Below are 24,299 nucleotides of genomic sequence, written 5' to 3' on the forward strand. Positions count from 1 at the left end.
TCAACTACTTTCCTAACATACTAAATTAAAATAAAATAAAAAATCTGAGATTTTTCCATTCTCACACTTGGGTTCTTTATAATCTCTCAAAACACGGTGGACACGCCAAAGAGGGTTTTCAGAACAGTTTCAAAGAACAGTTACAAACTTTAGTATTCCAAAGAAAAGACAACCCATATTAAAAGTGTAGGTTAGATTAATAAATATGAATTCATGATTTATATGAATAAATCAAAGTTAACTAAGATATAATTTGTTCTTGGCTTGAAAAAAAAAGTCCTATTTTCAAGATAATCCCAATCTTTTAGTACCAAATTTTAATATCTATGAACCAGATATAAAATTATTAGTCAAGGTTGGGAGATAGTTCAAATGGACAGTGCAGGACCTGGAGCAATAGCACAGCGGGTAGGGCATTTGCCTTGCACGCAGCCGACCTGGGCTCAGTTCCCAGCATCCTATATGGTTCCCTGAGCACCGCCAGGAGTAACCACTGTGCATTGCCGGGTGTGACCCGAAAAAAAAAAAAAAGAACAGTGCATATGCTTTTTATGTAGGAGGCCCAGGTTTTATCCCTAGCACTACCCAGTGCCTTGAGCATTCAAAAACCAAAAAACTAAACATGCTTCCTTTCCATATCTATCTCATTGTGGTTCTGAATTTCCCTAGCAATAGACTGACTGCAAAATTCAACCTAAAAGCCACTTTATGCCTAAAATTTGTTATAAAAGCCGAAATGTGAAAGGAACACTTACTGAATCCTTTTTACGAGATCGATCCTTCTTCATTTTCCCTCCTGCTGCTCTGATGCTGACTCTGTTCTCTCCTCCCAGGTAACCCCGACAATTAGCTGATCCACAGAAACATTTCTGAGCTTCTTTTCTGTTCAAAAACATAGATGAATGTGATCAGTTATGTGAAATTTAAGCATATAAAAATGTAGACATAAAACAACTACACACAAGACAGAAGTCAATCCAGACAAAACAAACGTACTTGCTACCGAGTAACAAGGTAAAGGTAAAAATTCTTTTAAAAATTATGGTCCAGGGGTTGGCGAAATAGTACTGCCTTGCAAGCAGTCAACCTGGGTTCAATCTCCGACACCCCATATTGTTTTCCAGCACCACCAGGAGAAATCTCCAAGTGCAGAATCATGAGTAAGGTCAAGCACTGCTGGGTGTGGGTCCTGCCTTCCCCCACAAAAAACTTATGGCCCAGAGACATAGTTACAGCAAGTAAGGTGCTTATCTCTCCTGCAGCTGACCTGGGTTCAAGTTCCAGCACTATATATTGTCTCATAGCACTGCCAGGAGTGACTCAAGAGTACAAAAGATACAAAAAGACCAAAAAGATACAAATATCCATTGGTGGGCCTGAGAAGATAGAATAGAGTAAGTCACTTGCCTTACCTAAATTGAATTCCCAGCACCACATACCGTACTCCAATCATTGACCGGAATAATCCTGAACGATTAGGTATTCCCCGCCAAAATAAATAAATAAATAAATAGGATCCATCAATGAGAGGGTCACATGTGCTCTACAGCAACATCCATTCCCCTGAGCACTGCTGCGAGTAAATCCCTAGCATGTCAGGTGTGGCCCAAAAAGAAAATGAAAATCTCTTCTTTGGTAAAGTATATGCCTTGTTTGCATGAGACTCTGGTTTTGGGGGATGGGTTTTTTTTTTTTTTGGCCTTTTGGGTCACACCCAGAATACTCCTGGCTCTACACTCAGGAATTACTCCTGGTTAGCTTGAGGGACCATATGGAATACCAGGAATCGAACCCAAGTTGGCCGCATGAAAGGCAAACACCCTATCTGCTGTACTATCACTCCGGCCCCATGGGTGGATTTTTTGAGGGGTGGGGAACACCTGGTGGTACTCATGGATTACTCCTGAATCTATACTGAGAGATCACTCCTGATGGGCTTGGGGGACCAGAGAGGGTGTTAGGCATCAATCCTGGGTCAGTCGTGTACAAGGTAAAATGCCCTAACTGCTGTACTGTCTGTCTCTCTAGCCCCAAGGATCCTGAGTTGAACTCCCAGTACTACAAAAAAGTTATTTCTTTTCCAATATTTCTTTATTACTGAGAAAACTAGCCAAGAAGTTAATGGGCAATTTTTCCATTTCATTAGAATTTATGCCTTATGTGTAGAAACAATTAGATTATATACATAACATCCAGTAACAAAACTGCTTAAATAATCCCACAATTATTTACAAGTAAATGCTTGACAAACAGAACAAAGTATATTATTATAAGGAGCTATACAGAGATTATGAGCTATTTACTGTGATAAGGAGGCAAGCCTTATACATAGATTATACAAAGATTATAAAATGCAGTAGTACAGGATACTTACAGAATATGTGAGTACTAAAGTTATTATATAAGTAAAAGAGAAATAGTAACTAGGGAAATAAAATTAACCAGTCAAGAAAAATTTATGGCTGAAGGAACAGGTTATTGAAACATGAAATGACTAAAATCCAATAATGAACAACTTTGTACAATGTAACTGTGTTTCTTACTATGACTCAATTAAAATTAAGAAAGGAAAAAGAGGAAAGAAAGAAAGAAAGAAAGAAAGAAAGAAAGAAAGAAAGAAAGAAGAAAAGAAAGAAAGAGGGGGCCGGAGCGATAGTACAGCAGGTAAGGTGTTTGCCTTGCATGTGGCCAACTGGGGTTCAATCTGCAGTATCCCATATGGTCCCCCAAGCACCACCAGAAGTACCAGAAGTAATTCCTGAGCACAGAGACAGGAGGAACCCCTGTGTATCGCTGGGTGTGACCCAAAGAGAAAAAAAAGAAAAGAAACAAAGTAATGGAAAGAAAACTACCATAAGTCTACAATGGACCTTGTGACAATTATTTTTTCTATAACCAGTTATCTAAACAGCCCATTAAGGGCTATTCCAAAAGTAAAATGATAAATTTAGCATAAATGTAGTATACGAGCAGCCCTACTCAGGACTAAACCTTACACTCACCACCTGAAGAGTTGATAAGAAAAGCAGATTTTTAAAAAAGAGGGGCTGGAGCGAGAGTTCATGGATAGGACGTTTTTGCCTTGTATGTGGGTGGCACACCCTGGTTCAATCCCAGCATCCCATATGGTTCCCCCAAGCACCGCCACAAGTGATCCTTGACAGCAGAGTCAGGAGTTCCGAGTTCCAAGCACTGAGTACTATTAAGTGTGACCCAAACACCAAAAATCAAGAGAGAAAAGCAGATAAGACTTGGGCTTATTTCTGATTCGCCCTCAAGGATCACTCCTGGCAGTGCTCAGGGTATACATGGTGTCTGGGATTGAACCTGGGTCTATCCTATGCAAGGGAAGTGCATTACTACCTCTTCCTCTCGTATCTTAATTATTATTTGACAGTTGTCCTGAATAATAACCATCTGATTAATTTCTAATACAAAAAAACCTCAGTGCTAAGTAGAAGCATGGAACAGGGGCTGGAGAAATAGTATAGCAAGGTGCTTGTCTTTCATGCAGCAGATCCAGGTTCGATCCCCGGCATTGGATATGATCCCCTGAGCATAAGTGCAAAGCCAGAAGTCACCCCTGAGCACTGCCAGGGGTGACCCCAAAGCAGAACAACAGAAATTATAAGAAGTTCTTAAACACTTTCAATGCCTTATCTGATATCAAACTCTAGACAGAGAAATTAAATCCCTGTCATATGGTTGCAGAAGATATTAAAATATCCAGAAAACTATGTGCTCTCAGATTATATCAGAAGCTAACAATTCAGATAGTAGTCCAATTTGTCACTGTCACTGTCCTCCCATTGTTCATCAATTTGTTCGAGCGGGCCCAGTAACATGGTGAGACTTATTACTGTGTTTGGCATATCGAACACGTCACGGGTAGCTTGCCAGGCTTTGCCGTGCAGGCTAGATACTCTGGGTAGCTTGCCAGGCTCTCCGAGAGGGGCAGGAGATTCGAACTCAGGTCAGCTGGGTCGGCTGCATGCAAGGCAAATGCCCTATCCGCTGTGCTAGCGCTCCAGGGCTGAGTAGTCCAATTAAAAAAAAAATAAAATTAAGACTATTGGGGGCTGGAGAGATGGTCCAACAGGAAGGGGGCTTTCCTTGAACATGATGGCCTGGGTTTGATCCTAGACACCCCTATGGTCCCCAGGGCCTTTTCAGGACTGATCCCTGGGCACAGAGTCAGAAATAACCCCTTAGCAGGTATGGTCCCCAAAACGAAGTTAGACTTTTTGGGCCAGAGATGTGGTTCAGCAGTAGAACACTTTGCCTTGTAAGTCTGAGGTCTTGGTTCAATTCCAGGCTTTGCAACCACCCAAACATGCCCAATAAAAGGAGACCAGAGAGACAGTACAGGGAGGATAAGGTACATGTGGACAATCCAGGTTCAAATCTCCTGGTAACACACACCGAGCACTGCCAAGAAACACTCCTGAGCACAAAGCCAAGAATAACCTCTGAATACCATTGAGTATGGTCCAAGAAACAACATGGGACCCGGAGCAATAGTACAGTGGGAAGTAGATCTCTAGTTCTTAACTATATGGTATATTTCCACCATTTCAACTGCATTGGCTTCTATTTTTTTTTAGGGGGAGGCCATACCTGGCAGTGCTCAGGGATCCTCAGCAACTGCTGTTGCTAAGGCCGCTATCTAATTTTCTTTGTAAAATATTTTAAAGGTGCCAAAGGTGCTGTCAGAGCATGTATATCTAACTGTAACAATGTATCCTGATCTAAAGAATAACCTAAACTATAACAATGTATCCTGACCTAAAGGTTAACTTCCTTTCTTTTTTGGTTTTTGGGTGATCCCTGTGATACTCTCAGGGATTACACCTGACTCTGCACTCAGGGATAATTTCTGGCAGGTTTAGGGGGCCTAAATGGGATGCCAGAGATTGAATCAAGGCCGGATGCATCATGGCAAACACCAACCTGTTGTAATACTGCTCCAGTCCCCACCTCTTTTTCTTATAATTAATAAAGCTGTTATTTTTTCTACAATTTCCCAGAGTACATATTTTGTTGAGTTTATACCTATATTTCCTGAGATAAATCAAGAACTAATTCTAAAATTAAAAAAATTTTCCCCATGTGATTCAGGTTAACATGATTACAAGTGTTAATAGTTATGGTTTTGAATGAACAAGTTACTGCCATATTCACCACCAAAGAAGTGCCTAAGATCTCAGAACACTGTCCTTATGTCACTTCTAGTCTGTTTCTTTTTCCCCTAAAAACTCTTTGACAAGAATACTTCATAGGTTGGGGCTGAAGTGATAGCACAGCCGGGTAGGGTGTTTGCCTTGCACATGGCCAACCCAGGTTCAATTCCCAGTATCCCATAATATGGTCCCCTGAGCACTGCCAGGAGTAATTCCTGAGTGCAGAGCCAGGAGTAAGCCCTGTGCATTACCGGGTGTGACCGGTAAAAAAAGCAAAAAAAGAAAAAAAAAGAATCTCATAGGTAGTATAGCTCTTTTTTTCATCAGGAGGCAGATAGCTGTCTTTATGTGATGCTGACTGTCATTGATAACCAATTCTTAGACCCATTAGCTCATGTGGGGTGTTACAAAATCATGTAATTATCACTACTTCATTAGCTAAAATAATCTTTGAAAAGAACTTTCTTTCATCGACTTTAACCTAAAGTAGAATTCTCTTTAGAAAAGCATGGCAGGTGTCTTTTTAAAATTTTTAAACTAGGGAAAGGAGGGTGCACAGGGGTAGGGGTGCATGTCTTGCACGCAGCCGACCTGGAGTCAATCTCTGGCACCCCATATGTCCCCTGCCCCGTCAGGAATGATCCCTATAGAGCGAGGAATAAGCCCTGAGCATTGCCAGTTATGTCCCCGAAACAAAAACAAAATATTAAACTAGTTTTCAAAATCATTCACTGTTTGTTCTTAACTACAATTAATGTTGCTCTTTTTTGAAATGTAGGAGCACTGCTATTTATTCAGACATTGATTAAGTTGATTGAAGTGGGCATGAACTCCACACAATTTGTTTTTAATTGAATATCTGTGAGATAGACCATTACAAAGCTGTTCATAATTGGGTTTCGGTCATACGATGATCCAGCACCATACCTCCACCAGTGTTCCCTGTTTCCCTACCACCATTCCTCAACACCCCCACCCCGCAGCATCCCTCTATGGGAGGTATTTTCCTTGCTCTCTCTATCCTTTTCCTTTTGTGCATTATGGTTTGCAATACAGGTGTTAAGAGGTCACGGTGTTTGTTCAGGGCATTCAGTATTTTTATCAAGATGGTAAGGCTGGAGTAGCTTTTTAATTGGGTGGCAGCTTTGGGGTATGGATGTGACTGCCGAGGCTTCCGGTAGGAGGGAGGTAGCCCATCCCGACTTCAAGAAAGCCTGGAGATTTCAGTCTCAAAACCCGCATACCAGAATTTTCAGCAGATTATGTCTTGGTGAGATCTGTCCCGAAATGGTGGAGCCAGGTCACGGGTATGGCAGCAATTTTGGACTGTGGAAGCAAGCAGCTGCTAGGGGCTCTGCTTGGGTTGTGACCAGGGTGACCTGCCCCCACCTCTGATTTACCCCAGTCTGTTCAGCCTTGTGTGGGTCCCAGATTAACTGCAGCTTTTGATCTCTTTCGAGATTTATGGGTCTCTGAAGCAATGCCTGTAGGAGAGCTTACATGGTGGCACTGGAGTTGGTCTGTAGGAGGTGACTGCCAGTGCTTCTAGGAATATTAGAAAGTAGGGGAAAGTAGCCCATCCCATCTCCGAGAAAGCCTGGAGATTAGTCACAAAACCCGCATCCCTGAATTTTCAGCAGATTATATTTTGGTGAGGTGCAACCTGAGATGAAATCAGGCTGTGGGTATGGTGTTAACTTTGGACTGTGGAAGCAAGCGGCTGTTGGAGGCTCTGCTTGGGAAGCTATCAGGCGAACCAGCCCCCCTCCAATTTACCCCAGTCTCCAGACTTGCATGGGTCAGAGATTAACCGCGGTTTTTGATCTCTTTCGACATTTATGGGTCTCTGAAGCAAGACCAATAAATGAGCTTGTATAGCTGAGCCAGAGATGGTTTGTAGATGTGACTACCAATGTGTCCAGGAGTACTGGGAAGTGGGGGAAGGTTGCCCATCCCAACTTAGAGAAAACTGGAGATTTCAGTCACAAAACCCACATACTCAAATCTTCAGAAGATAATATATCGGTGAGGTCCATCCTGAGAGGGCGGAGTCAGGCCGTGGGTATGGTGGTTTGATATCTCTCAAGATTTATTTATTTATGGGTTTCCCAAGCTTGTATGAGCTTGTATCACAGAGCTGGAGGTGGTTTGTGGGTGTGGTTCGCCCATACCTAACCTTTGGCCATTTAATTTCTTGGTAAACTTGGTCCCAAGTGTTGGGGTCCAGCCAAAGGCACAGCAGCAATTTTGAAGTATCAGGAAGCCTGAAGGTACAATCAAGCTGCTGATGCACTCACCTGGAGGTACAGGTTGACCTGCTGGCAGCACCATACCCCCCTGGCTTTTTCTTTTTTTTTTTTTAAATACCAGGCTAGAGCAATAGTACAATGGGTAGGGCGCTTGCCTTGCATAAAGCCAACTGAGGTTCAATCCCCAGGATCTCATATGGTTCCCCAAGCCTGCCAGGAGTAATTTATGAGTGCAGAGCAGGAGTTACTCTTGAGCGTTGCCAGTTGTGGCCCAAAATAAACAAATAAATTACTGTAAGACTGACAGTTAATGTCCAGAGTTAACCCAATTTTTTCAAACTACTGTAATTATTTTATTTTCTTTAAAGGGTAGGGAGTGGTGTAAGGGGGGAGAGACGTATACCCAGCTGTGCTCAGAGCTTACTCCTGACTTTGCAATCAGGGATCACTCTTGGCAAGCTTAGGAACCATGTAGGGTGCCAGGGAGTTGGCTGTGTTTAAGACAAATGCCCTACTCACTGTAATCACTGTACTACTGTTTTGGCCCCGGCAGTTATTATTCTTTTTTGTTTTGTCTTGTTTTGAGGGCACACATGGATATGCTCAGGGTTACTCCTTGCTCTGTTTTTGGGAACTGCTCCTGGCAGTGTACAGAAGACCATATGGAATGCTGGGGGTGGAACTTGGGTCGACTGTATACAAGGCAAATGCTCTACCCACTATACTACTGCTCTAGTCCCATATTATTATTTTTTAAACTGAATCACCGTAAGATACAGTTACGAAGATGTTCATGATTGAGTTTCAGTCATCCCTTCACCAGTCAGTGTACATTTCCTACCACCAATGTCCTCCCCCCCCCCCGCCCCCCCACCACCCCGGGGAGCTTGCCTCTAAGGCAATCTCCACAGACTTCTCTCTTTCCCATTTTCCCCTTTTAGGCACTATGGTTTGCAATACTGTTACTGAAAGGGTATCACATATTACTTTACCTTCTTTCAGCACCCAGTTCTAGTCCAGAGTTATCACTTCCCCCTTCCCCTATCATTATCTAGTGGTCCCTTTCCTGTCCTCTACCACTGCCCCACTGTGGCAAGCTCCCAACCAAGGACTGATTTACCTGGCCTTCATTTCTGTTGTCTTGGGACATTATTCTCCTACTGTGTTTCTTCTTTATATCTTGCATATGAGCAAAATCATTCTATGTCTGTCCCTCTCCTTCTGACTCATTTCATTCTCCATGTTCATCCATGTTTAAGTAAATTTAACGATTACATAACCCCCCCACCCCCAACAGCTACATAGCAGTTCACTGTCTACATGTACTGCAGTTTCTTTATCCACTCATCTATTCTCAGGCACTTGGGTTGTTTTCAGATTCTGAGTATTCTGAATAGTGCAAATATTACTCATCTTTTTTAAAATTTTTTATTAGTGAAATACCTTGAGGTACAGTTGTAGACTTACAAATTTTTGTGCTTGGGTTTCAGTTATACAATGATCAGGTATTCTTAATGATGCACAAAGATTAGTAAGATCTCTTCCATTCATGGCAAGCAATAGCTTATGAGATTCTTAAAGTCTCCCTTTAGAATGATAACTAATCTATTCTGTTTGTTTTTAAGCCACACCCAGAAGTCCTTAGGGGCTAATTCTATTTTTTGTTTTTTGGCTTGGGAATGATTCCTGGCAGTGCCCAGAGAACCATGTGGTTGTCAGGGTCAAACTTGGTTCTTCATGAAAAGTTAAGAGCTGTAGCTCACTGAACTCTCTCCAGCCCCAAATCTGACTACATATATTTAATAATATATTATATATTACATTAATAATACATAAATGTAATACATATTATATTTCACTTTTCACCGGGCCAGGACTTATTCCTGGCTCTGTGCTCAGGATTAACCTCTTGGCAGGCTCAGAGAACCACAGAGGATGCCAGGGATCAAACCCAGGTCTGCCATGTACAAGATAACATCCTACCCACTGTACTATCAAATCAGCTCCTTATATACTTTTCTAAATGACAAGATAATTTACTAATACCCGAATCAATTCCTGTCCCAAATTTGACATTTTCTTTTTTGTGGAAAATTATTTTTTAAGGTCACAATGTAAATGCTATTAAGCATTCATTGCTATTGTACTGTCTATTTTTCTTAGTAGACAGAACTAGGTGCAAATTAGTATTTAACAATATGGCTTAGGAGCTGGAGAGATAGTACAGAATGGGCAAGGTGCTTGCACTTGCACGTAGCCAACGCAGGTTCAATCCCCAGCATCTCATATGGTCCCCTGAGCACACCAGGAATAATTCTTGAGTGCAGAGCCAGAAGTTACCCCTGAATTACCCAGATGTGGCCCAAAACTCAGAGGGGGTAAAAAGTATAATATGGCTTAGATAAGACAAGATTATGACATTGATAAATGATGGATACATCAATAAATTATACTGATCTCTTTGCACAGTTAACTATTACACTTTTAACTATGTAATTAATTTTTGTAATGAATTTTTAAAATACTATTAAGAACATATAAATATAAATAAGGTAGCATAGAAGTCAAAGAATTATGTAGTAGCCAGAAATGCCAGAATATAGAAAGAACACAAAATCAATACAATACATTATAGCTAAGAACTGATATACATAACATCATTAATTCACATCAAAATTTATCTCTATATCCCAGCATTCTTGTCCCAGAAGGTGCAAATCAGAATGGAAACAATACTTCAGAATGGAAATAACACTTACCCATATCTTTGGAACTGATAGTCAAATGTTAACTCTGAGCCTGAAGGAACCAGTTTGGTGGTAAAAAATCCAACTCTCAACTGTCCATTCACGGTCCACTGAGATATTGTTTTTAAAGAAAATAAATTAGTAACTACTCCGTATTTTTAAAAACATTAATATCTGCATTAATTATGCATGTGCTCCTTTAGACAAGAAAAAATTTTCCAAACACAAAATAAGACTTTTTAAAATGAACATATTTAAGTACTCTACTACGAGATTGAATATTACCTCTAATTTGTCTCTAAGAAACAATCATAACATCTCAATGTGCAATTCTACACAGTAAAGAATCAATTCATTCCAAGAACAGGCAACTAATAAATGCTTCAATTAACAGATTATTACAGGTAGACATACTACTTCACTTTGTATTAAAAACATGCACTAAGAACCAGGAAAACATTGCAAAAGCTTAATTCATAAAGTGGTGGTTATATGGCTGAGTTTATGAAAAGAATGGGAAGCATCTTTTAATACTCAAGAATTAAAATGGGGAAGATATTTACAAGTTAGACTTTCTAAGACCATGTTCTCCGGGCCAAAGCAATTACATAGTGAGCTGAGTGCTATCCTTGTATCTACATAAATTTTAGATTAATAATATTGTGCTTATGTATGATGTGAACACTTGGGAAAGTTAGGTAAAGAATGTTACACAGAAATCCTGTACCACTATTTCATAACCTGTTCTTATTTCAAAATTAAATGTTTATGGGCCAGAGAAAGAAAGTATAAAGGTTAAGGCACTTGCTTTGCACGCAGCTGATGCTGGTTCAATCACCTGCACTACATATAGCTCCCCTAGCACCACCAGGAATTACCTTAAGCACAGAGCTAGGAGTCAACACTGAGCACCACCAAATATGGCCCAAATACCAAAACAAATCAAATCAAAATTTAATATTTAGCAATAAAGTAGGGGAAAATATTAAAATAATCAAAAAATAAAATCTGTAGAAATACTTTTGTGATTCTTAAGTATGATCCGTTGATCATGCATATGTGCATTCTGTACCTCCCTCAAACCATGCTACAACATCAGCTGATATGCAAAGATTAAAAAAAATCCCATGACGGGGTATGGTGCCGCCAGCAGGTCAATCTGTACCTGTGAGGCGAGTGCATCAGCAGCCTGATGGCACCGTCAGACTTTTAGATATCCCAAAATTACTGCTCTGCCTTTGGCCAGACCCCAAAAACTTGGGGCAAAGTTTACCAAGAAAGTAAACAGCCAAAAGTTAGGTATGTGGGAGACACACCCACAAACAACCTCCAGCTCAGCTATATACTTGAAGGCATGGCCTCTCTGGTTCCTGATCAAAGTCCTTAACGGCCTTGATCCCAGAGACTCAGAAACAAATCTCAAAACCCAACGGCTTTTGGCAGAAATGTGTCCGGTCCCTGCAGTAGGTTACTGGTGCTGGGCCACCCCTGGAGGGAATAAGTTTCATGCCTTGGCGTGTTCCCCCTGGCGGCCCAGTAGCCACCATCCTCCAGAGGCCACTGGACAGTCAGGTTTGGGCCCGCAGTGATGAGACACGTCGGGCGTCATGGGATGGGGGTGGAGCTGGCCATTTCCTCCCCGTCCCAACAAGACCCCGAGTCGCCACCAACAAACAGCCTCTCTGGCTCCTGATCAAGCTGCTTAACGGCCATGATCCCAGAGACTCAAGAAACAAATCTCAGAACCCGGAGGCTTTTGGCAGAAATGCGTCCGGATCACACAGTAGATTACTGTCACCGACCCATTCCAGGGGTAAGGGTGCTGGCCCTTGGCCTTTCTGGCTCCTGATCAAGCTGCTTAATGGCCATGATCCAATTGACTCAGGAATAAATCTCAGTACCCAGCAGATTTTGGCAGAAATCCCTCCAGGTTTAATTGTTAAAATTTTGAAATTTCGAAATCGCGGGGCCACTCTCTGCAACCGCGCAACGTCATATGTCATTTATAAGCAGCAATAGAAAACAAATTGTCTACTGTTGCCTTTTCAGCAGATCTGAGTGTTGGGGTAAAATCCCAAATAATAATGGTGGGTCTGTTGTCAAAATATTGAATGTAATCAAAGTAGAGAGAGAGTAATGTGGAAATCATGTGCCCCACAGGTAGGGGAAGGGTGTGGGATGGAGGTATACTGGGGTTTTTGGGGGGTGGAGAATGGGCGCTGGTGAAGGTATGGGTGTTTCATTGTATGATCGAGACTTAAATCCGAAAGCTTTGTAACTGCTCTCACCGTGACTCAATAAATAAAATTATAAAAACTGGAAAAAAAAAAGGTAAAGTGGAGTTCATGCCCAATTCAATCAGCTAATCAGTGGCTGAATAAATAGGAGTACTCCTACATAAAAAAATATGTATATATATATTATCCCATGGACATCTCTCATACAAAATTTGAAATTAATGAACAAACAAAAAAAACCCTTAAAGTCCACATCTACCTCAACTTACTTTTTGAGTCTCACAGTTTGGTTCACAGCTATGATTCATGAAACGAGAGCAATTTCCTTTCTGAGTAGCATCAATTATCTAGGGAAAGAAAGTCAAAAGTGAGACTTAAGAAAAAGCTTAAAATTTAAGGCTATATTTCCTACCATTCACCTTCTTTTAAAGAACTCTCATATTTACACATCTAAGTGATAAGTAACCAATGACTTGCTCTGCAAGACCTACCAACTTTATATATTTTACCTATGGGTAAAATTATCTCTGTACCTTCAATGCCACTTCCACTTACTTCTAGATATCTTACATATTAAATTCAATCTCACTTCAAAAATATGAAAATTCATTTTAAAGTGGATATGCCGGGCTGGAGCGATAGCACAGCGGGTAGGGCGTTCGCCTTACAAGCGGCCAACATGGCCGACCCGAGTTCGATTCCTCCGCCCCTCTCGGAGAGCCCGGCAAGCTACCGAGAGTATTCGATATGCCAGACACAGTAACAACAAAGTCTCCAATGGAGACGTTACTGGGCCCGCTCGAGCAAATGCTGGGGAGGGGGCAGCAGCATGACAGTATAGAGGATAGTAGGACATTTACCTTGCACATGGCCTACCCAGGTTCAATCCCTGGCACCCCAAATGATCCTGTGAGCATGCAAGAAGTGATCCCTGAACTCAGCCAGTAGTAAGCCCTGAGGATTGCAGGATGTGGGTGTGGCCCCCAAACCAAAAAATAAATCAAGCAAAATAAATGCCTTTTCTGCTAGAGCACTCAATCTGGAGTCACCTGCATTTCTGTGTAGGACACACCAGTTCTAAAATTTTAGTGCATATCTAAATCCCCTGGAAAGCTTGTTAGAACCCTTGATTAAGGACCAGGGAGAGAGGTCAACAGGCTGTGGGAGGTCCATGTTCTATTATTACTGGCAACAAACTGTTTCTGCCAAGCACTTCTAGGAGTGGCCAAAAACAAAACAAAAATCATCTCTTGATAAGCCGACCTTGATTTATATTCAGCAGGGTTGTGGCAGTAGGTTCCTAAAACGTGCATTTCCAGACTGAATATAAAGGCAGATATAAAAATGTAAATAAACAACATTTTATTAAGATATTAAAGCACTCGGCAAAATATGCAACTTCTAAGGAAATATCTAAAGGCCCTCCCGTTGATCGTCGATTTGCTCGAGCGGGCCCAGTAACGTCTCCATTGGAGACTTTGTTGTTACTGTGTCTGGCATATCGAATACTCTCGGTAGCTTGCCGGGCTCTCCGAGAGGGACGGAGGAATCGAACTCGGGTCGGCCATGTTGGCCGCTTGTAAGGCGAACGCCCTACCCTCTGTGCTATCGAAGGAAATATCTAATTTTCATTTTTTAAAAATATTATCTGTATCAACATATTGCTATTTCTTAGTGGCTTATTAAAAAATGATTAAAAAGTTTTCTCCCCTTAATTTGTATTATGATAAACATAGCCGATTTAAAAAAGTTATTGGGGCATCATCAATAATTTTTAAGAACTAGAACATAAAAACAAGTACGTTTTCAGTTAAAATATGTAAATCTCACTGTCCATCCTTTTGGTAAACAGGGACAAGTCACTGCTCCTGCAACCCCTCTGCATTTTAGAGATCAATCTGCATCAATGATCCTTTCAAACTCAACAATTTCCATATCAAAGCAAACACATCCATGCTGCTCACCTCATCATTCTTGAGGGCCATGAAATAGTAATGGATATTTTTATTTCGTGCATATTCTTTTACTCGGGCTTTGAACTCTTTATGGTCAAGTACCTCTCCACAATATTCCAAAACGAAGGTGTTCCTGGAAACACAGAAAGAAAATAATAGTATTTCCCATATAGGTTTTTTATCAAAAAAATACAAACTATGAAAAAAATCAATAAATTTAAAGAAATACTGCAAAGAAATACATTCTGAATTACACAAGATAAAATTAAAATATATGTAAAGTAGCTAATACCAAACAGAAGTTAATTTTCCTTAATTCTTTTCAAATAAAGCTGGTTCTAATTTTTATAATTTATGCAAGCCACTAGCAAATGCATATACTTAATAGTAAATCTAAATAATAAAATTTTAGATAACATTTATTATCTAGATAATAAAATAAACTTTCAAGTCTAGTTTATTAATCATGCAAGCAGTAATTTTGCCTGAGAAGCATTTCTTAAATCAGAAGATACTGAAAAATTAGAAACTTAATGTTCTAGGCCAAAGGGCAACTTAAATATAGCAGTTCTGCTGCTATCATTTACTCAAGGGTCTCTAGTGATATTAAAGGTTAAATGTACCATATTTCTCTGCATTCTGAGTTTTCTCTAGTATCTATTAATAAATATGATTAACTGCTCTCAACTTCTTTAAGTTACCTCAGTTGCCATCTTTAAATGTCTTTCCTTAGTTTATTACCTATTTCTTTGCTATTTTAGATATGAAATTTTCAGTCTCTTACCCCTCTCTTTATTTTACGGAAGTTCATTCTCAGCAATGATTTCAACTACTATTTCCATGTAGACAGATGTTTAACTATGTTTTGGCCCAAAGTTCTGACCCAAAATGACCTGGTAATTTTCACTTATCCTTTCAAAATAAACACACCTAATTGTAACCAAAGAAATTTGGTCGTTGGGGTGGTGGGAGGGATGCTGGAAACACTGGTGGGGGAGAAGGGGCACTAGTGGAGGGTTGGGTAAACGATCATTGTATGACTAATGCAAACACGAAATTTTCTAAGTTTGTAACTATACCCCACGGTGATTCACTAATAAAAAAAAAATGAAGGAAGGAAGGAAGGAAGGAAGGAAGGAAGGAAGGAAGGAAGGAAGGAAGGAAGGGAAGGAAGGAAGGAAGGGAAAAAAAGAAAGGAGAGAAAGAAAAAAAAAGAAATTTGCCGGTGGTGGTGGTTGAGGTATAGGCCACACCTGGCACAATGCTGAGGACCTACAATTGGCTCTGTGCTCAGAGGTCACTGCTGGTGGTGCTCCACAAACCGTAAGTGATGAGGGATGCAACAAGTCAGCTGCACGCAAGGCAAGCTCCTTAACATTTATACTATCTACCTGGTCCTCCAAAGAATTTTTTTCCAGTGTAGCACTGTTTACAAAACTAATATCATCAATGAACTCATGAAAAAAAACAAACTTACTGGCAAACTGAAAAACTAAAGTATCTTAGTTTAGAAAACAAAGAAATGAGAAAAGAGGGGCCAGAGCTGTAGTGTAGCAGATGTTTGCTTTCCATGAGACTGACCTGGGGTTCAATCCCCAGCATCCCACAAGATCCCCCGAGTAATCCAGGAGTTAACACCTGAGCATTGCCAAGTGTGGCACAAAATGAGAGAGAGAGGGAGAGGGAAAAGAGAGGAAGGAGAAGAGGGGTAGAAGGGGGAGCTGAGAAGAGGGAAGGGGAGGAGGAACAATATTAATTTTTTTTTGGGTCACACCTGGTGATGCACAGAGGTTACTCCTGGCTCTGCACTCAGGAATTACCCCTGGCGGTGCTCATGGGACCATATGGGATGCTTGGAATCGAACCCAGGTCGGCCACATGCAAGGCAAATGCCCTACCTGCTGTGCTATTGCTCCAGCCCAATATTAATTTTTAAATAGAAGAAATTCAGGGATGGAACAATAATACAGTGGTAGGGCATTTGCCTTGCATGCATCCAACCCACAGTTTGATCCCCAGAACCCCATATGGTCCCCTGTGCACCGCCAGGAGTAATTCCTGAGTGCAAAGCCAGAAGTAACCCCCTGAGCACTACTGGGTGTGGACCCAAAAGCCAAAAGGGGGGGGGGGGGGAATTTATAGTAAACATGTCATTTGTATATTGATCTATCAGAAGCATATTTATGTTTTAATAATAAAAATCTGGTTATAGCAGATATTTCTAAAAGGTTAAATTGTTTTCTATATACAACACAAATTCCTTTTTTTGGTTTTATTTATTTTTTATTTTTGGGGCTATACCCAACAGTGCTCAGGGTTTATTTCTGCCTCTATACTCAGAAATTAACTATTGGCAGTGCACGGGGGACTATATGCGATGCTGCAATTGAACCCAGGTCAGCTGCGTGCAGGGCAAGTATCCAAATCACTGTACTATCAGCTCTGGACCACAACACTTAAATTCCCCTAGAAGGAGTCGGAGAGATAATACAGCAGGGTAGGGGACTTGCCTTGCATACAGCGACTGGGTTCAATCCCCAAAATCTTATATGGTCCCCAAATTCCTGAGAGCAGAGACAAGAAAAACCCCTGAGCATCACTGGGTGTGACCAAAAAGCCAAAGGGGGGGGGGGAAATTTGCCCAAAGCTTATTTTTTTTTAAAGTAATGTACTTGAATGACCATAAAATATGACCTCATAGGGTCAGAGAGATAGCTCAACAGGCTAAAGTGCATGCTTCACATGCAGGCAGCACAGGTTCAGACCTCGGCACTACCAGGAACAATCTCAAAGCATGCTGAGAGAAAATCCTGAGAACCATTTGGTGTGGCCACTCCCAGAAGAAAAAAAAATTGTGAATCTATGTTAGATTCTCCAATTGTAGGGTTAGTCTACTCCCTTGAAAATAAGCAGAATTACTTCAGACTTGTAGAATAAATATGATAAAGAATACTAAACACGCCTTATTCCCTTGTAAGTGGTAAAAAGAATTCCATTTCAAACCTACCAAAATAAATTTTCTTCCCTGAACCTGAAACTTTTTCTTATTACATTAAAATATTATGTTTTGCTCTCACTGCTCTCAAATTATCTGTTTTCAAAAATTTCTCTCCTTTTTTAGTTTTTGGACCACACACAGTGGGACACATGCTCAGAATCAGTACCTGGATAGGCCACACATGTAAAGAAAGCAGACTAGGGGGCTGAAGCGATAGCATAAAAGGTAGGGTGTTTGTGTTGCATGTGGCCAACCCAGGTTCGATTCCTAGCATCCCATATGGTCCCCTGAGCACCGCCAGGAGTAATTCCTGAGTGCAGAGCCAGGAGTAACCCCTGTGCATCGCTGGGTGTGACCCAAAAAGCAAAAATAAATAAACAAACAAATTAGAAAGCAAGCAAGCAAGGAAGCAAGCAAGCAGATTATCCAGTGCACTGGTTCTCTGGTTTCAAAAGCTTAAGAATATCATCAAAGCATCCAAGAAAAGTTAACATTTCACACCAGAAAAAAATCTGAAGGATATTAACAATTCCCATAAATCTAGATTTGATGGGGGGAAAAACGTCTAGATTCGATGAAGCAACTAAGACACAAGTCTCAAAGTCCTAGTGATATAGGAAATATAAGAGTATTGCTAGACTTTTCACATCCATAAGCTTATCATGCAGTTCTTAAAACTGACTAGATGAAACTGAATTTCTGTTTCTTAGAAATGCTATCTCAATTTGATAATAACAGGTTAGTGAGGTGGCTGAATGATACTTTGCATAAGTCTAACATGAGATCCCTAATTAGCACCACAGCTAAAAACATGTGCTTGTCATAGCCAAAAGCATGTGTAATCTCCAGTGATCACAATATCAACAACTATTAAGAAACGTGGGGTGGCAGGGAGAAGAAATAAACTATGGGAGCTTGAAAAAAAGTGTTGTGGGTTAGGTGACGGGTAGCATTTAGGTATTCGACAAATATTTACTGAGTTAACATCAAGTATGCTTTAATTTTCCAGATAATCTATTAGTAACTATCCTCTTTTACTTAACCCAAATCAGATTATGTCCCCACTCTTTTTTACAGTTCACAGGTATTCCGAGGGTCTATAGTAAACACTTGGTAATAGCATAAGAAAATATAATTAAGAGGCAATGAAGAACCTTCCTAGTCCAAATGTTGACAAAATTTCCTTTTTTTTGTTTTTGGGACATACCTGGCTGTGCTCAGTGTTTATTCCTGTCTCTGCACCCAGGGATCACTCACGGAGAGCTTCGGGGTGCCAGGTATCAAAACCATGTCAGCGCATTCAAGGCAAGTGCTCTACTTGCTATACTATTGCTGTAGATCAGGGTGACACTCAGGGCCTATTCCTGGCTCTGTGCTCAGGAATAACTCCTGGTGGGGCTCAGGGACAACATTTGGTGCCAGGATTCTAATCCAAATAGGTTTCTTACAAGGTAAACACAATACTCGCGGCAACTATTACTCCACCCCACAAAATGTTCTCTATAATAGACAAAAGACATGACTTTTTTTATTTCCTGAAGTAAAGTGAATTTTGTTTATATTTACTAGCTACTAAGTGGTCATTCCTTACAATAATTATTATTAACTCAGTGTAACAGACAAATTATTTTCCTACAAAGTATCTACATCTTCAACAATACAAAGTAAAGTGAAAAATGATCAAAACATAACTTACGAAGGAAGATCCTTGGCAGCTCTCAAGCCCCAACCTTTCTTTTCTGTAAGTATGACTTCAACATCTGCATGCTGTTTTCTCTGAAACCGTCTATTGGAACAATAATCCCCATTTGGACATCGAGAAGAACTAAGATGAAAATAGTGAAATTAATTCTTTAAAGCAACAAAAGAATAAACACAGGTTTGGCAGAATGTGTTATATAATTACTTGTATTATCCACAATTATCCACAGCTTTATGACATGATTATCAGCATGTATGATAAACCTCCAAAAGAGCCTTCCTCAGTTTTTCCTTCCAATATGAACAGACTCTTTAGAACTGAATACATGTTAAACAGATGATACCCACAAAGCAGGTATGTCATCTGGTCATCACAAGAAAGTTCTGTCTCCCACTTCCTGAATATCTGATATACCTAAATTTATAGTACTGACAATTCTGTAGAATTAACATGTTTTCTGTCACACACCCCCTCTTATACTCCGCATTAATCATTAATTTAAACTTTCTTTTAATAGAGGCCACTCTCAGTGGTTGCTAGAGGGCTCTGGGTCCAATCTTGGTGATTCTCAGCCTGGAGATACCAACCTGTCAGTTCACTGACCAGCAGTACCACTTGGGCCCAGTGGTGCTAGAGGGCAACAGGGTAACCCAAAAATGTCTTTGGCTGGCCAATGCTACTTCTGGCCTTGTTTGATAAACTTCTACCCTGGCAATGTGGATCAAAAAGCTCAGTGTTTGGGCCATACCAGGAAGCAATTTCACCCAGCATCCAATTCCAGGCCTCAAATGTGCTAGAAGTTTGCTCTAATGGTTTAAGCTGTCTTCCCAATCCCAATTTAATCTTTTAATTATTTTATCTTTTTTTTTTTTTTGAGAATCATTATACATTTCGTTGCTCAAAGTAAACACAATACAAAGTGGCAAGATTCCTCAATAAATTCTAGAATACAGTAAAAGCAAATGCTCACTGAATCTTAGTATTCTAAATATAGCATGTACAAAAACAAAAGCATTTAATACTGTGAAACACTACAATAGAAATTTCTAATCATTTCCAACAGTAGTATTAGTAGTAGTAGTAGTATTACTGTCAAATCAGCAATAAATAACATTTCCACAGATGCTCAGAGGATAAAGCAATCACCTTAGGGGAAGTAGTGAAGGAAAGCTTTCAGAAGGCATCAGGATTAAAGAAGAAACTCTTGGATATGTAGAGATAAGGAAAACTAAGAAGAGATATAGTCTCCGCTTGAGTGAAAAATAGGAAGTGAGACCTATTCAAAGAAAGGGCTAAGAATAACTGCTAAGGAATAACTAAAGAAAAAGCTATGGGTAACTGATAAGAAAGGTGAGTTGCTGAAGAATGGGATGATAGGTTGCTGATTTATTTATTATATGAAAGGGTTGAAAAATTAGGTTAAATTAGAGCCTAATTCTAAGACCTACTAAAAACTTATACAACACTGTCCTCCTGTTGTTCATTGATTTTGCTCAAGCTGGCCCAGTAACGTCTCCATTTTGAGACTTCTTGTTACTCTGTTTGGTATATCAAATACATCACAGGTAGCTTGCCAGGCTTTGCCGTACGGGAGAGATACTCTCGGTACCTTGCCGGGCTCTCTGAGAGGGGTAGAGGAGTCGAACCCAGCTTGGCTGGGCTGGCTGTGCACAAGGCAAACGCCCTACCACTGTGCTATCGCTCCAGCCCAATGTAGAAACAACATCAAAATTTTTTTTTCACTTGATCATTGTATAATTGAAACCCAAGCACAAAAATTTATCAGTCTACAACTGTACCTCATGGTGTTTCACTACTAAAAATTTAAAAAAAAAATTTCCTCATAATATTTAGAAAGGTTGGCAGAAAAAGAACAATGCAATGACTAGGGGAAATGCTCTTACATCTCTTTTTACATGTGAACTGTCATCTCTTCCTTTTAGATAAAGGAATACCAAGAATCTCTGGTTTTGTTTTAAAGTTTTACTTGAGAAATAAAAAACCTCATTAAGGGTTGAAAAGATAGTACAGGAAGAAAGACACGTGCCTTGCATGCAGTCAACCTAGTCTGAATCTCTGGCACAACATGTAGTCCCCAAGTAAGGCCAGGAGTCACTGTTGAGCACAGGGCTAGTTACAGTCCCTGAGCACTATATGGTCCAAATATCCACCTTCCAAAAAGAAACAAACAAAACCCCTCAATATTAAAAGTGCCAACACTACAAATCACCATAATATTTTTTTCATATTTAAAAAAATATTTTTCATAGGCTAATAAAAAGTAGCATACATTTTAGTTGTAAAGATACTGTTAGAAAAAATAGTTGTGCCCCAATTCGCTAGCCACCCATAAAGTATCTATAATGCATATTTTCCTTTTTCTGGGGGTTCCACTAGGCGGTGATCATAGGTGCTGGGGATTGAATCTAGGCTAGCTACATGCCAGTCAAGTACCTTACTCTCTGTACTATCTCTCGGGCCTTTGCATATTTTTTAAGATTTCAAAATAACCTTATTTACATTAAGTTATTGGTAACTGGCAAACAAAGAGAAGAAAAAGAAAGCAAGGTATATCAACAGAAGATCATTAATTACGAGCTTATTATGAATTCATAATACAGCCAAGATAAAGATTAGGATAGTTCTATATGTACAGAATAAGTTACCAAAATATATTTAATAGATATATTACGGGGACAAAGTTAAAAAAATATTGTTAAAATTTCTATACATTAAAAATACCTACTGACATTGTTATAGGTATAAAAAATTACCAAGAGAGATTTAAAATAGAGGGACTGAGGTTTAGAACAAGAGTATGTAAAGAGGTAAAGGTCCTCTCGTTGATCGTCGATTTGCTCGAGCGGACCCAGTAAACGTCTCCATTGGAGACTTTGTTGTTACTGTGTTTGGCATATCGAATACGTCACGGGTGGCTTGCCAGGCTCTGCCGTGCGGGCGAGATCCTCTTGGTAGCTGGCCGGGCTCTCCGAGAGGGGCGGAGGAATCGAACTCGGGTCGGCCATGTTGGCTGCGTGCAAGGCAAATGCCCTACCGCTGTGCTATTTTTCAATATTAGGCCATACCCAGTAAAGCACAGGGGTAAATTCTGGTTCTATACTCTGGAATCAATTCTGGTGGTGCTTGGGGGACCATATGGGATGCCAGGGATCAGACCAGGGTTGTTCACATGCAAGGCAAGCACCCTACCCACTGTACTACCCCTCCAGCCTGTTAGAGTTTTATATCCTTTTGGAGTAAAACTTAAAAATTCTAAGTTTTACCTTTTGGGACCTGAACACACATGAGATGAAAGACTGGACAAAAAGTAATTATTACAATATTTGTATCAATAATAAAGTGAATTTACACAGTACTTACAATATGCCTATACACAGCACTTACAATTGTGTATTATAATCTAATGCACCAAAACAAAGAAAATCTAATATTAAACATCAGCTGTTTTTACTGCACATATACTCTCAACAATATGTAGAAGAGAGGTCAAACTCTCCTTTAACATTTTTAACATAAGGGGCATTTAATAAAATAACTGGGTATCCTACCTTACTTACCATTCAATCATGAGGAGTCGATTAAGACAATCTTCCCCACATGCTATTTCACCTTGGGCTCTTTCCTCCTTAGAAAGAGGTGTGCATTCACACTGCATTCTCTTAATATCTCTATGGGATTTGTTCTTCTTTCTATGGGATAAAATTTTATAAAAATTGATTAAATCTTGTAATATGTAATACACACAAACAAATGTTAATTTTTTATGTAAAAATTCTAGTCAATACTTTAAAAAAGTAGTTTTCAGTACTTCAGAAACTGAAAATACTAAGAACTGTGTTGCAAAAAAAGAGATGAGAAGCAAATTAGAGGATATAGCAAATTCAAATTCAAGTCTTGAATTTTGTACTGGGCACTTATTCTCTAGTCCGGGTTTCCAGATCAGCTAAACCTCTTGGAGGCTGAGGGGAGGAGAAATTAAAGTATTTTATTGGGTATTTACAGGAGAGGGTCAAAGCCCATGCCCTTGACCAGACAGGACAGCAGCTTTATAGCTCCTGGAAACTAAATCTCAAATTCTGAGAATTTCAAGTGTTAATAGCCATATCTGGCTCGTGAGAAAATAGGAAAACTAACCATCAAACAGTGAAAGAGCTGATTAAAGAATTCATTCTCATACATGAATAAATGATAGCTGAGATAGAAGCTGAGGGGAAAAAAATCTTGCTGAAAGTTTTAAATTACAAGTTAAATGCAATTAAATCCTTTGGTGTTTCTCAATATTCTCCCCAATGTGGCCCCCTCCAACCTTGTTTCCTTCCTGTGGCCCCCAGTCCTACTGCTTAGCTCCCTAATCTCATGCCATAGACCCCTACTTAAACCTTTCTCATCTGTGGTTCTCTAAGAATACCCTAGAGGCATATAGGAGCCATAAAGTTGAGAAATACTGCTTTAGATAATCTTTCAGTAACAACACCATGATATTTTACAGTTATCTTGCTGAAAAGAAAGTGAAATAATTTATATAATAAAAGTATATAGTTACAAGTAAACATTTCAGAGGGCTAAATTTCTCAACCCAAACTGATCTGAGATGGGAAAGGAAGCTATTAAAAAGTGACTGAGCTCTAGATAGAGAAGGGAACACCAAATAAAGGATGTTTTGAGGATTTGCTGGGGATGCAAGATGCATGCTGAAAGTAAACTATAGACTGAACACGATGGCCACTCAATACCTCTATTGCAAACCACAAGACACTAAAGGAAAGAGAGAGCAAAAGGGAATGCCTAGCCACAGAGGCGGGGTGGGGTGAGGGGGAATGGGATGGGGGTGGGAGGGCTCCTGGGATCACTGGTGGTGGTGAATGGGCAACTAATGGAGGGAAGGATACTCAATCATTATATAACTGAAACCCAAGCACGAAAGTTTGTAAGTCTACAACTGTACCTCATGGTGTTTCACTAATTAAAAAAAAAAAAAAGTGACTGAGCCCATAAAATTCTAACCAGAATTAAAAACAAAACTAAAAAACAACCAAAAATAACCATACTATCTTTACTTTGCCATTATGTCAAACTATTTTTGATCATTGACAAAAAATGGTTAAAAACAACAAGTTTGGTCAAATAAGATCTCTTTCAGAGGGAAGTGAAGATTAATGTAAAGATAAATATGTAATAAACATTTAGGGCAGTAACAAATGCTCAAAGGC

General features: G+C 39.9%; 1 protein-coding gene across 2 annotated transcripts in view; it reads right to left on the reverse strand.

The window, feature by feature from the left end:
- SETD2 (SET domain containing 2, histone lysine methyltransferase) overlaps positions 1 to 24,299 on the reverse strand; it is a 119,332-nt gene that overhangs the window by 63,518 nt on the left and 31,515 nt on the right. For both annotated transcript variants that reach the window (XR_008794485.1, XM_056128959.1), the window contains exons 4-9: positions 22,647 to 22,778; positions 19,063 to 19,191; positions 14,378 to 14,501; positions 12,683 to 12,760; positions 10,189 to 10,286; positions 756 to 882 (exon numbers count right to left, since the gene is read on the reverse strand). Coding sequence is in view for 1 of the 2 variants with exons in the window: in XM_056128959.1 (XP_055984934.1) it covers positions 756 to 882; positions 10,189 to 10,286; positions 12,683 to 12,760; positions 14,378 to 14,501; positions 19,063 to 19,191; positions 22,647 to 22,778 (688 nt within the window). In the remaining variant the exon portion in view is untranslated. The remainder of the gene's footprint in view (positions 1 to 755; positions 883 to 10,188; positions 10,287 to 12,682; positions 12,761 to 14,377; positions 14,502 to 19,062; positions 19,192 to 22,646; positions 22,779 to 24,299) is intronic.

The sequence above is a fragment of the Sorex fumeus genome, unplaced genomic scaffold (genome assembly GCF_029834395.1).
Source record: "Sorex fumeus unplaced genomic scaffold, SorFum_2.1 ptg000072l, whole genome shotgun sequence".
Classification (NCBI taxonomy): domain Eukaryota; kingdom Metazoa; phylum Chordata; class Mammalia; order Eulipotyphla; family Soricidae; genus Sorex; species Sorex fumeus.